This window comes from Paralichthys olivaceus, chromosome 22, assembly GCF_024713975.1.
Source record: "Paralichthys olivaceus isolate ysfri-2021 chromosome 22, ASM2471397v2, whole genome shotgun sequence".
Classification (NCBI taxonomy): domain Eukaryota; kingdom Metazoa; phylum Chordata; class Actinopteri; order Pleuronectiformes; family Paralichthyidae; genus Paralichthys; species Paralichthys olivaceus.
The window spans coordinates 5,914,732-5,928,768 of NC_091114.1; the positions used below are offsets into that span (position 1 = coordinate 5,914,732).

General features: G+C 39.5%; 2 protein-coding genes and 1 pseudogene across 2 annotated transcripts; all 3 read right to left on the reverse strand.

Moving 5' to 3' along the window:
* Window positions 1-312: 312 nt before the first annotated feature.
* On the reverse strand, window positions 313-2,432 carry LOC138406670 (immunoglobulin kappa light chain-like; annotated as a pseudogene).
* A 632-nt stretch (window positions 2,433-3,064) lies between these two features.
* Window positions 3,065-5,068, reverse strand: LOC138406671 (uncharacterized). The gene is made up of 5 exons (XM_069519254.1): window positions 5,002-5,068; window positions 4,216-4,902; window positions 3,573-3,686; window positions 3,279-3,322; window positions 3,065-3,184 (listed from the first exon to the last, which is right to left on the reverse strand). The coding sequence occupies exons 1-5, from the start codon at window positions 5,066-5,068 to the stop codon at window positions 3,065-3,067; spliced, it is 1,032 nt and encodes a 343-aa protein (XP_069375355.1).
* A 4,189-nt stretch (window positions 5,069-9,257) lies between these two features.
* Window positions 9,258-11,279, reverse strand: LOC138406672 (uncharacterized). Its single transcript, XM_069519255.1, has 5 exons — window positions 11,213-11,279; window positions 10,430-11,113; window positions 9,781-9,894; window positions 9,472-9,515; window positions 9,258-9,377 (listed from the first exon to the last, which is right to left on the reverse strand). Exons 1-5 carry the CDS (start codon window positions 11,277-11,279, stop codon window positions 9,258-9,260), a joined length of 1,029 nt encoding a protein of 342 aa, XP_069375356.1.
* Between the last annotated feature and the right edge of the window lie 2,758 nt (window positions 11,280-14,037).

The following is a 14,037-nucleotide window of genomic DNA, read 5'->3' on the forward strand; positions in this document are numbered from 1 at the left end:
CACAGCAGATCAACGACGGAGCCGTCACTCGCTGCACACACACACAGACGGAGCCACAAACTTTCATTACATGAAGTTTAATCATTGTTTTCCAACTGTCATCTTCAAAGTCTCAAACCAACAAAGACCAACAGCAACTGCCCCCCCCACCCCACACGTTGTTGTTGTATTTGATCATTAATCACAAAAAAAGCAACATTTATATTTGGAAAAAGGATAAAAAAGCATAATAGACCAGAATCATGCTCCACCACTAAAGAAAGACTGAGAAATCCCACATCTCAAACAAAGACGGTTCTAAAACACACAATTCTACAGTTTAACACCTGAGTACACACATTCATCCCTGGTGTTGTCCCTCTGTCGTCTTGATCTGCTGGCCACTTTCACATTTAACGCAGCGTAATGGAGGCCATCTGCATCTTGGTTGCCCTAGAAACGACATATAAGTACATCAAGATGGCTCCTGATGAAAAACGTGTTTGTTGCGGAATGTAAATTTCACACTTAAAAAGATTATATTTACCTCTGCATTTGTTGTGGAGGGAGATGATGGTTGTGTACAAGACTCTGGGTATGAAACACATATAAAAACTTTGAGTCACTCTTTTGTCCACACATGTACTGTTAGGTGCCTTTTCCTCTTAACCTGATTTGAACCTTGGTTTTTAATTTAATGTGAAACATGAAACTTTAATTCATGCATTTATTTATGAAATGTTTTAAGGTGTCCTTATCTAGAAAGGTGCCGTGAAATAAATGTATTATTATCATTTTGCTCAAAAGCTAAACTGAACTCTATCTAGAGATGAGTGGTTACCTGAACATCTCCAGCATGTTCTCTTGTTTATCTTGTACAGTAACACAGCCAGCAAAACACTGATGGTGAATGTCAAAGCTCCACTCAGGAAAAACACCGTCCAGTTCACCTCATCTGCAACAGGAGAAATTCTAGTAATTCTGTTTCCTCTTTTTTAATTTTTAATTTACCTTTGCAAGACAAGTGACGAGACATTTCTATATTAAAAGAAAAAAAAATATTAATAATTATAATAACAAAACTAATAATCATGTAATAATAGTGATCATATCATGATATGAACCATCTGACCACTATAACAACAATAATGTCCCCATCACAATATTAATAATAATAATAATAATATGATCATGGAGGGAAAAAAAGCTGCACTCATACTTAATAATTCACGTCTTGTCACCACTAGTGTTATTTATAATAACAGTATATTATAACCATTACTATGATCATCGTTATCATCACCAATAATAATCATAAATAAAAAATTCTATTTAGTTGTGGTGCACACCACCACCGTCCACTGGTGGTGAAGCATTGTTGGGTCACCGTCAGGAGGGACATTCAGACAGGACAGGATTTTACCAATTGTTTGGTCCCAACTGTCACAATACATCAAGTGAGATAGGCTCTGGTAGTGACTCACCATCAACGTCCAGCTTTGTCCCGTTTCCAAACAGTATGTGTCCACATGCAGCGACAGCACAGTAGTAGGTCCCAGCATGAGAATGGTTCAGTGTCATTGACAAGTTGTAGACACAGGTGTGTGTCTGTGTGTCAGGTTTCCTCTCACACTGATCCTTCCTGTCTCCGTGGGTGTAAATGAGTCCTGACTGAGGTTCTTCAGAGTTCTTGAACCAGTAAACACTGTGTTCTCCATCACAGGTCCCAGTGTGAACTGTACAGCTGAGAGTCACAGAGCCTCCTGGCTGGATGTTCTCAGACTGATGCACCAGAGCCTGGATGTTCAACCCTGAACCTTTCACACTGACAGTGACGCCCTGTGCAAACGTCAAGACGAACATGTAGCTGTGTGCAGTAGTAAGTACCAGAGTCTGAAACTTTCAGATTAGAAATCGTCAAGTGATGTGTGCCTTTTTCAGAACCCAGCATCCTTGAATTCATTAAAAAAAGTGGTCTTGGCATTAAACATGTAAAAGCTGGAGATGAACCTCCTGTGCTGGAGTTTGTTTGTACCAGAGGAGCCATGCTGAATCCTCACTTTTATAGAAACACGGCAAAGTCACATTGTCTCCAACTTTGTCTGATGATGACCGTTTGTCTTGATGCACGATGGAGGACAGATAAGATGAGCTGTGAGCTGAAGGGCAAGGAGAATAAGAACAGATGAAATGAAAATAGAAAGAAAATATGATGAGATATTGCATGAAGAGTTATTGTGAAGAAAAGGTCACAGAAACACAACTCACCCATGTTCCCTGGGAAGAGACATGTGAGATAGAAGACAAACTTGAGAGAAGTCATCATGTTTGAATTCCTGTGTTTTAAATGAGAAGAATCTTGACACGTTCTCCAGTCTTCAGAGACAAGACTGTGATTGGCCAATCTGCAGTGACACTGTTCTGTGTGTCCTACTGAAGAAACGTGATGACATGTTCACTGCCACCAATGTTTCAAGTTAGGGGCCTTCTCAGGAAATTCACACTGTGAGAGTCTCTTTATCTCACCAACATATTTTATATCACGGAAAAAATGGATGAAAAGTCAAATAAAGGTAACTGAAGCACTTATTACAGTGACGAGTCATGATAATAAGGAAGAGGTTTATTTTCTGTTCAAAGCATTTACCAATGTAGCAAATACTAGTTGACTTTGACCAACACGAGACAAAAGCAGCTTTCTTTTATTCAAGGAAATACAGACGTCATCACCTCACGTAGCAGCTTCTCAGCAGACACACTCCCTATGTGAACACACAGCAGATCAACGACGGAGCCGTCACTCGCTGCACACACACACAGACGGAGCCACAAACTTTCATTACATGAAGTTTAATCATTGTTTTCCAACTGTCATCTTCAAAGTCTCAAACCAACAAAGACCAACAGCAACTGCCCCCCCCACCCCACACGTTGTTGTTGTATTTGATCATTAATCACAAAAAAAGCAACATTTATATTTGGAAAAAGGATAAAAAAGCATAATAGACCAGAATCATGCTCCACCACTAAAGAAAGACTGAGAAATCCCACATCTCAAACAAAGACGGTTCTAAAACACACAATTCTACAGTTTAACACCTGAGTACACACATTCATCCCTGGTGTTGTCCCTCTGTCGTCTTGATCTGCTGGCCACTTTCACATTTAACGCAGCGTAATGGAGGCCATCTGCATCTTGGTTGCCCTAGAAACGACATATAAGTACATCAAGATGGCTCCTGATGAAAAACGTGTTTGTTGCGGAATGTAAATTTCACACTTAAAAAGATTATATTTACCTCTGCATTTGTTGTGGAGGGAGATGATGGTTGTGTACAAGACTCTGGGTATGAAACACATATAAAAACTTTGAGTCACTCTTTTGTCCACACATGTACTGTTAGGTGCCTTTTCCTCTTAACCTGATTTGAACCTTGGTTTTTAATTTAATGTGAAACATGAAACTTTAATTCATGCATTTATTTATGAAATGTTTTAAGGTGTCCTTATCTAGAAAGGTGCCGTGAAATAAATGTATTATTATCATTTTGCTCAAAAGCTAAACTGAACTCTATCTAGAGATGAGTGGTTACCTGAACATCTCCAGCATGTTCTCTTGTTTATCTTGTACAGTAACACAGCCAGCAAAACACTGATGGTGAATGTCAAAGCTCCACTCAGGAAAAACACCGTCCAGTTCACCTCATCTGCAACAGGAGAAATTCTAGTAATTCTGTTTCCTCTTTTTTAATTTTTAATTTACCTTTGCAAGACAAGTGACGAGACATTTCTATATTAAAAGAAAAAAAAATATTAATAATTATAATAACAAAACTAATAATCATGTAATAATAGTGATCATATCATGATATGAACCATCTGACCACTATAACAACAATAATGTCCCCATCACAATATTAATAATAATAATAATAATATGATCATGGAGGGAAAAAAAGCTGCACTCATACTTAATAATTCACGTCTTGTCACCACTAGTGTTATTTATAATAACAGTATATTATAACCATTACTATGATCATCGTTATCATCACCAATAATAATCATAAATAAAAAATTCTATTTAGTTGTGGTGCACACCACCACCGTCCACTGGTGGTGAAGCATTGTTGGGTCACCGTCAGGAGGGACATTCAGACAGGACAGGATTTTACCAATTGTTTGGTCCCAACTGTCACAATACATCAAGTGAGACAGTCTCTGGTAGTGACTCACCATCAACGTCCAGCTTGGTCCCGTTTCCAAACAGTATGTGTCCACATGCAGCGACAGCACAGTAGTAGGTCCCAGCATGAGAACGGTTCAGTCTCAGTGACAAGTTGTAGACACAGGTGTGTGTCTGTGTGTCAGGTTTCCTCTCACACTGATCCTTCCTGTCTCCGTGGGTGTAAATGAGTCCTGACTGAGGTTCTTCAGAGTTCTTGAACCAGTAAACACTGTGTTCTCCATCACAGGTCCCAGTGTGAACTGTACAGCTGAGAGTCACAGAGCCTCCTGGCTGGATGTTCTCAGACTGATGCACCAGAGCCTGGATGTTCAACCCTGAACCTTTCACACTGACAGTGACGCCCTCCATGAACTCAAACACATATGAACGACTCTTTAAACAGTAGTAAGTAGCTGAGTCTGAAATTTGCACATCTGAGATTTTTAGGTGACTCACAACATCAGTAGATTCCAGAGTGAAGAGTGAATTGTTCTTGAATTCATTAAATAACGAAATTTCTTTAGAGAATTTGTAAGTCATTGCAATAATTCGAGGCTTCTGTCCTGGTGTTTGCTTGAACCAAAAAATCCTTATCTCCTCCCTCTCATAGAAACACTTGAAAGTCAAGTTGTCTCCAACATCAACTGATTTAAATCCTCTGTGTTGTTGAGACAAGATAAAATGATGCATCTGAGCTGAAGAGAAAAAGGAGAAAAGCAAAACAACAGTTAATTTTATGTGACAGAAATGAAATCGTAATCAGCATCAGGACCGACTGAATATTTATAAAACACACAACTCACCCATTTTCCCGAAGAGGAAACATGTCAGGTAGAGAATGAACTGCGGAGATGTCATCATGTTGAAATCGTAGTGTTGAATGACAAACAGCCCGACACTTTCTCCTCTCTTCAGAGTAAAGACTTGTGTTGATTGGCCAGCAGGACACCACTGATCACATGATCACTGCCACCTATGATGTGAATCTTTGTTCTTTAAATAGAATCACATGGTGAGAGACATCTGAAGCACTTAGAGTACATTATACTACTACTACTACAAGTTTATTCAATGATTCATGTAGCACCTTTCAAAACACAGTTACAAGGTGCTTTACAAATTTAAAGTGAAGAATTGAGGACAAACAATAGAAAAGAATTAAAAGTAAACACAAGAACACAAATATAAGGATACAAATGTTACTGATACAAAAAGAGTAAAACAATACAGTCTCACATAAATGAATAAAAAGCAGTTGGTAAGATCATAGCTAGATTAAAATATATTTATAAAAGTTAAAGGAGCCAAAGGAGTAAGACAACACATGTATAAAATGTCTCTTTAAAAGAGGATGAGGAGTTTGGAACAATCTTCCTCAGGAGATCCGTCTGACAAAGAGTGGAATGGCTATTAGTGTTGAAGTTTTGAAGGTTTGCTCCTTGTGTGTTTCCACCTGTACTTCCTTTCTTCGTCCTGTTTCCCACCCTTGTGATTGCCTGCACCAGTTCCTCATGTGTTTCACCTGTGTCCAATCACCTCTGCCTCCCCTGTATATATGTCTCTGTGCTTCTCTTTGTCTATGTCAGTTCGTGGTCGTCTACTTGGCCGTCTCACCACCCTGTCGTCATTCCTCCACCATCAGTTCCCTTCTCTCGTGAGTTCTAGTTCTTTCTCTTTTTTTCTGTTCAGCCTATTTAACTTTTTGAGTGCCTTTTAGCACAGTGTTTCTTGTTCATGGGTTTTTGGATTCTTTCCTTTTCATTTGACTGCAAGAATTCTAAGGACTTGATCAGAATCATTGGGGTTAAAAGAGAAATAGAGTTGTGTGTCATCTGCATATAAATTGATGTTATGTTTTCCTTGAGACTAAGCACTCAGTAAAAGCTCTTCACGATTCTAAATGAATCAGTGAAATTTTAAAGACGTTTATATTCACAGCAGAAGAGTAAAGTTCAGTGTTTCTCAAGCTTTTCTCAATACAACCATCTTCACTGAGTTGTGTTCACCACATGCAGGCATGGTCATTTAGTAACATCGTGCTAAGTACACTAGCACGTATAGTGATTGTAACGGTGGATTGTGATGGTGGATCCTGACTATGGATAGTGGTGATGGATCGTGATCAAAATGATAGATTGTGTCATGGTGATGGAATGAAGTGATAGATTGTGTCATGGTGGTGGATTGAGGTGATGGATTATGATTGTAATTGTCACAGTCAGTCTCTCTTCCCCCCACCCTGCATGCCAGCTTTTTGGGATGTCAGGAGCCGTCCCTTGATGGGGGGGTTCTGTCACAGTCAGTCTCACAGTCAGTGTCCCATCCTCCCTCACTTTCAGGGAGAGCCACAGAGGAGGGATCCCTCTCCCAGGACGGACAGACGTGCAATGGATGTCACATGTACAGAACAAAGCAACAGAAGCAGATTGTACAATTACAATGAAAAACAATGATTATAGTAGCAGTGGTGGTAATATGTAACAATGCTACAATAATAAACAAGTTAATATTAATGTCATGGACTTATGACTAATAGTAATAACAAGAGTGAATGTCAGGCAGGGCCATGGCAGTAGTGGGAAGCACGATCCAATACAGGGAGCAGCCATGAACCATGAGAACCTGCTGGACGAGAGAGCACAGAAACTCCAGGGAAGAAGTTTAGTTAGTAACATGCATTAATGAGACATGTATGTTTAGAGATGGGGATGAATAGAGAGAGAGGGGGGGTGTCCCCCGGCAGTCTAATCCTATAGCAGCATAACTAAGGGCTGACCTGAGCCAGCCCTAACTATAAGCTCTATCAAAGAGGAAAGTCTTAAGTCTACTCTTAAAAGTGTTGACCGTGTCTGCCTCCCGAACCCAAAATGGTAGTTTGTTCCACAGAAGAGGAGCTTGATAACTGAAAGCTATGGCTCCCAATCTACTTTTGGAGACTATGGGAACCACAAGGAACCTAGCATTCTGAGAGCGTAGTGTTCTGGAGGGGTAGTAGGGTACTATGAGCTCTTTGAGATATGATGGTGCTTGCCCATGAAGAGCTTTGTATGTGAGGAGGATAATTTTAAATTCTATTCTGGATTTAACCGGTAGCCAATGTGAAGAAGCCAAAATGGGAGAGATGTGATCTCTGATCATGGTTCCTGTTAGAACACGTGCAGCAGCATTCTGAATTAGCTGCAAAGTCCTAAGAGACTTATTGGAGCAACCTGATAACAAAGAGTTGCAATAGTCCAGCCTAGAAGTAACAAATGCATGGACCAGTTTTTCTGCATCCGTTTCAGAAACAATGCGTCGATGTTACGTAAGTGGAAGAAAGCAGTCTTTGAAATTTGTTTTATATGGACATTAAAGGAAAGATCCTGATCAAAAACAACTCCGAGATTCTTAATAGTGGAGCTGGAGGCCAGGGTGATCCCGTCCAAAGTAACTACGTCTCTAGAAAGAGAGTTTCTGAGGTTTTTGGGTCCAATTACAAGAACTTCAGTCTTGTCTGAATTTAGCATCAGAAAATTGTAGGTCTTCCAACTTTTTATATCCTTAAGACATTCTTGAAGTTTAATTAACTGATTGGTTTCATCAGGCTTGATCGATAAGTATAATTGGTTGTCATCGGCATTAAAAAAGAAAATTAATGGAGTGATTCCTAATAATGTTCCCAAAAGGAATCATATATAAACTGAATAGAAGTGGTCCTAACACAGAACCTTGTGGGACTCTGTGACAAACTTTGGTATGTACGGAGGATTCATCATTGATATGAACAAACTGAGATCAATCTAAAAAATAGGACTTAAACCAGCTTAAGGCGGTTCCTTTGATGCCAATTTGATGTTCCAGTCTCTGTAAAAGAATTTGATGGTCAATGGTGTCGAATGCAGCACTGAGATCTAACAAGACAAGTTCAGAGATGAGTCCTTTGTCTGAAGCCATTAGGAGGTCATTTGTAACTTTGACTAGTGCAGTCTCTGTGCTATGATGCACTCTAAATCCTGACTGAAAATCCTCAAATAAACTGTTCTTATGGAGAAAGTCACGCAGCTGATTGGCTACAGCTTTCTCAAGGATCTTCGAGAGAAAGGGAAGATTTGATATTGGTCTGTAATTGGCTAAAACCTCTGGATCTAGAGTGGACTTTTTAAGTAGAGGTTGAATTACAGCTACTTTAAAGAACTGTGGTACAAATCCTGATAATAAAGACAGATTAATCATAGTCAAAAAAGAAGGGCTAACTAGAGGTAGAACATCCTTGAGCAGCCTGGTTGGGATGGGGTCTAAGAGACAGGTGGATGGCTTTGATGAAGAAATTAATGAAATCTCATGGTTTAGATAGAAAACCTTTTACTGCTGGTGCAGCAGTACAGCAGAGAGAGACTTCAGTGTGACTGTGTGTTTAATTAATAACGTCAGTCATAGGTCACAGCAAAAAAGACAGTGAAAATACTTTTACCACCGTTTCCATGTCTGTTGAATATGTCACAAATATAAATATTTGCAACACTTCCTGTTCCTGTTTCAAAGTAAAACGCACTCTATCTCTCTGTCGACTGAATCCATTCATTTGTTTTAACAAGGTTTATATTGTTATTATTGTAGGACAGGAAGATGCACAGCTTCATATCATAGTGTTCTGGCATTTAGTTGAGAAGGAACCTTCTTTTATTCAAGGAAATACAGACGTCATCACCTCACGTAGCAGCTTCTCAGCAGACACACTCCCTATGTGAACACACAGCAGATCAACGACGAAGCCGTCACTCGCTGCACACACACACAGACGGAGCCACAAACTTTCATTACATGAAGTTTAATCACTGTTTTCCATATGTCATCGTCAAAGTGTCAAACCAACAAAGACCAACAGCAACTGTCCAAACATTGCCCCCCTCCCACACGTTGTTGTTGTATTTGATCATTAATCACAAAAAAAGCAACATTAATAATTGGAAAAAGGATAAAAAAGCATAATAGACCAGAATCATGCTCCACCACTAAAGAAGGACTGAGAAATCCCACATCTCAAACAAAGACGGTTCTAAAACACACAATTCTACAGTTTAACACCTGAGTACACACATTCATCCCTGGTGTTGTCCCTCTGTCGTCTTGATCTGCTGGCCACTTTCACATTTATCGCAGCGTAATGGAGGCCATCTGCATCTTGGTTGACCTAGAAACAACATATAAGTACATCAAGATGGCTCCTGATGAAAAACGTGTTTGTTGTGGAATGTAAATTTCACACTTAAAAAGATTATATTTACCTCTGCATTTGTTGTGGAGGGAGATGATGGTTGTGTACAAGACTCTGGGTATGAAACACATATAAAAACTTTGAGTCACTCTTTTGTCCACACATGTACTGTTAGGTGCCTTTACCTCTTAACCTGATTTGAACCTTGGTTTTTAATTTAATGTGAAACATGAAACTATAATTCATGTTTTATGATTCATGCATTTATTTATGAAATGTTTTAAGGTGTCCTTATCTAGAAAGGTGCCTTGAAATAAAATGTATTATTATCATTTTGCTCAAAATCTAAACTGAACTCTATCTAGAGATGAGTGGTTACCTGAACATCTCCAGCATGTTCTCTTGTTTATCTTGTACAGTAACACAGCCAGCAAAACACTGATGGTGAATGTCAAAGCTCCACTTAGGAAAAACACCGTCCAGTTCACCTCATCTGCAACAGGAGAAATTCTAGTAATTCTGACTCTTCTCTTTAAAATTTCATTTAACTTTGCAAGAGAAGAGACAACACAAGACATTTCTATATTAAAAGAAAAAATAGTATGAATAACACTCATAATCGTATAATAATTATTATCATATTATGATATGAACCATTTGACCACTATAACAACAATAATGTCCACATCACAATAATAATAATAGTAATAATAATATGATCATTGAGGGAAAAAAAGAAAAGGAAAAAAAGCTGCACTCATACTTAATAATTCATGTCTTGTCACCACTAGTGTTATTTATAATAACAGTATATTATAACCATTACTATGTTCATCGTTATCATCACCAATAATAATCATAAATAAAAAATTCTATTTAGTTGTGGTGCACACCACCACCGTCCACTGGTGGTGAAGCATTGTTGGGTCACCGTCAGGAGGGACATTCAGACAGGACAGGGTTTTACCAATTGTTTGGTCCCAACTGTCACAATACATCAAGTGAGACAGTCTCTGGTAGTGACTCACCATCAACGTCCAGCTTGGTCCCGTTTCCAAACAGTATGTGTCCACATGCAGCGACAGCACAGTAGTAGGTCCCAGCATGAGAACGGTTCAGTCTCATTGACAAGTTGTAGACACAGGTGTGTGTCTGTGTGTCAGGTTTCCTCTCACACTGATCCTTCCTGTCTCCGTGGGTGTAAATGAGTCCTGACTGAGGTTCTTCAGAGTTCTTGAACCAGTAAACACTGTGTTCTCCATCACAGGTCCCAGTGTGAACTGTACAGCTGAGAGTCACAGAGCCTCCTGGCTGGATGTTCTCAGACTGATGCACCAGAGCCTGGATGTTCAACCCTGAACCTTTCACACTGACAGTGACGCCCTCCGTGAACTCAAACTCATATGAATTACTCTTTAAACAGTAGTAAGTAGCTGAGTCTGAAAGTTGCACATCTGAGATATTTAGGTGACTGACAACATCAGTAGATTCCAGAGTGAAGCGTGGATTGTTCTTGAATTCATTCTTGAACAAACAATCTTTAGTGACTTTGTAAGTCACTGATATAGTTCGAGGCTTCTGTCCTGGTGTTTGCTTGTACCAATAAATTGTATTGTCCCTCTCATAGAAACACTGGAAAGTCAAGTTGTCTCCAACATCAACTGATCTAAATCCTCTGTGTTGATGAGACAAGTTAAAATGATGCATCTGAGCTGAAGAGAAAAAGGAGAAAAGCAAAATAACAGTTAATTTTATGTGACAGAAATGAAATCGTAATCAGCATCAGGACCGACTGAATATTTATAAAACACACAACTCACCCATTTCCCCGAAGAGGAAACATGTCAGGTAGAGAATGAACTGCGGAGATGTCATCATGTTGAAATCGTCGTGTTGAATGACAAACAGCCCGACAGTTTCTCCTCTCTTCAGAGTAAAGACTTGTGTTGATTGGCCAGCAGGGCAACACTGATCACATGATCACTGCCACCTATGATGTGAATCTTTGTTCTTTAAATAGAATCACTTGGTGAGAGACATCTGAAGCACTAAGAGTACATTATACTACTACTACTACAAGTTTATTCAATGATTCATGTAGCACCTTTCAAAACACAGTTACAGGGTGCTTCACATGTTAAAAGTGTAGAATTGAGGACAAACAGTAGAAAATAATTAAAAGTAAACACAAGAACACAAAAATAAGGATTCAAATGTTACTGATACAAAAAGAGTAAAACAATACAGTCTCACATAAATGAATAAAAAGCAGTTGGTAAGATCATAGCTAGATTAAAATATATTTATACAACTTACAGGAGACAAAAGACTAAGACAACACATGTATAAAATGTCTCTTTAAAAGAGGATGAGGAGTTTGGAACACTCTTCCTCAGGAGATCCGTCTGACAAAGAGTGGAATGGCTATTACTGTTGAAGTTTTGAAGGTTTGCTCCTTGTGTGTTTCCACCTGTACTTCCTTTCTTCGTCCTGTTTCCCACCCTTGTGATTGCCTGCACCAGTTCCTCATGTGTTTCACCTGTGTCCAATCACCTCTGCCTCCCCTGTATATATGTCTCTGTGCTTCTCTTTGTCTATGTCAGTGTGTGGTCGTCTACTTGGCCGTCTCACCACCCTGTCGTCATTCCTCCACCATCAGTTCCCTTCTCTCGTGAGTTCTAGTTCTTTCTCTTTTTTTCTGTTCAGCCTATTTAACTTTTTGAGTGCCTTTTAGCACAGTGTTTCTTGTTCATGGGTTTTTGGATTCTTTCCTTTTCATTTGACTGCAAGAATTCTAAGGACTTGATCAGAATCATTGGGGTTAAAAGAGAAATAGTTGTTTGTCATCTGCATATAAATTGATGTTATGTTTTCCTTGAGACTAAGCACTCAGTAAAAGCTCATCACGATTCTAAATGAATCAGTGAAATTTTAAAGACGTTTATATTCACAGCAGAAGAGTAAAGTTCAGTGTTTCTCAAGCTTTTCTCAATACAACCATCTTCACTGAGTTGTGTTCACCACATGCAGGCATGGCCATTTAGTAACATCGTGCTAAGTACACTAGCACGTATAGTGATTGTAATGGTGGATTGTGATGGAGGATCCTGACTATGGATAGTGGTGATGGATCGTGATCGAAATGATAGATTGTGTCATGGTGATGGAATGAAGTGATAGATTGTGTCATGGTGGTGGATTGAGGTGATGGATTATGATTGTCATTGTCACGGTCAGTCTCTCTTCCCCCCACCCTGCATGCCGGCTTTGTGGGACGTCAGGAGCCGTCCCTTGATGGGGGGGGTTCTGTCACAGTCAGTCTCACAGTCAGTCTCCCATCCTCCCACTTCTCAGTACTTTTCTATGGACTCCGCCTCTGCTTCATCTGCCAGCCAAGCCACACCCTCTCATCAAGCCAATACAGGTGCTCCTCATCACCTGCAGTCAGTCCAGTATATATTCACCAGCTCCTCTCTCAGTCAGTTGCCAGATTGTTCTACGTCTTGATACCAGACTGGCGAGTTTGTTCAACGTCTTCATGCAGGACTTTCCAGTACTTATCTCCGGACTGTTTTTGTATTTGCCTGCCTGATCTGCTGTGAGCTACGCGACAATAAAGACTGTAACCAACTGTCCAACGCTTGTGTGCTGCATTTGGGTCCAAACCTTACCCGTTACAGTAATGGTGGATTGTGATGGTGGATCATGATCATGGTGGAGATACACAAATCAGAGATCGTGGTGGCAGCTGATCGTGGATCGTAATGATGGATTGTGGATTGTGATGGTGGATTGTGATCATGGATTACGATGATGGATCTTGATCGTAATGGCAACTGATCATGGACTATTGTTGAGGGTTAAGGACAGAGGATGCTGCACCTTGTTAAGCTCTATAAGACAATTTGTGATTTGTGAATATGAGCCATACAAATCATTTTTTTTGATTGACATGCAAGAGATCTGTAACCCCCCCCCCCCTTTTTACACACTTATTTTCTTATATCAAGATGAATGAATAGATTGAATCCATGAATGAATCCCTGGCAAATCTGTTAAAATATCAAAAAGTCCTGTCTTGCAATGCGGAAGAAAGTGATGAAAAAAATCCTGGATCAGCCACTTTTTTCCAGACATGCATCAAAATGAATGGTTTATTTCTTGGCCCATGCCCTACGCTTCTCCCAACCAGCTAAGACAAGGGTGAAAACGTAAACTCGTTATCAGAGGTAACAACTTTAATATAAGTCAGTAACAGCAACAAGCTTTCAGACGTGATATGTAGATGACACACATTCATGGTGTATATATCATAGCCCTCATATTTTCTCCCTGTCAAAGTTTAACATGACTGGATCAAAATGAAAACAATGAAAACACAAAATGCACAACACAACAACAATGCAATTGCTTCAAACAGTACATGATTGCAAATGGCAAATTTGAAAATGTTATTCTATTTGTGTTTTGTTGGTTGTGAAACATCAGTTAGTCTGGACTTAAAAAAATAAGTATGAGGTTGGCTACCTATCTAACTATTTAAAGAACTAGAAATAGATGGTTGCTTTGGTCCTTCTTGAAACCACACGGACACAAAAACACAGAGCAGAGGCTAATGAACAAAAATATATCCGAC

Excerpts from the sequence above, each read along its gene's own strand:
- LOC138406671 (XM_069519254.1), bottom strand. The coding sequence starts at position 5,068 with ATGATGACATCTCCGCAGTTCATTCTCTACCTGACATGTTTCCTCTTC. Across the intron at positions 3,687-4,215 it reads GACCAAGCTGGACGTTGATG|ATGAGGTGAACTGGACGGTG; the intron begins GTGAGTCACTAC and ends CTCCTGTTGCAG. Across the intron at positions 3,185-3,278 it reads CCTCCACAACAAATGCAGAG|GGCAACCAAGATGCAGATGG; the intron begins GTAAATATAATC and ends TGTCGTTTCTAG.
- LOC138406672 (XM_069519255.1), bottom strand. The coding sequence starts at position 11,279 with ATGATGACATCTCCGCAGTTCATTCTCTACCTGACATGTTTCCTCTTC. Across the intron at positions 11,114-11,212 it reads CGGGGAAATGGGTGAGTTGT|CTCAGATGCATCATTTTAAC; the intron begins GTGTTTTATAAA and ends TTTTCTCTTCAG. Across the intron at positions 9,378-9,471 it reads CCTCCACAACAAATGCAGAG|GTCAACCAAGATGCAGATGG; the intron begins GTAAATATAATC and ends TGTTGTTTCTAG.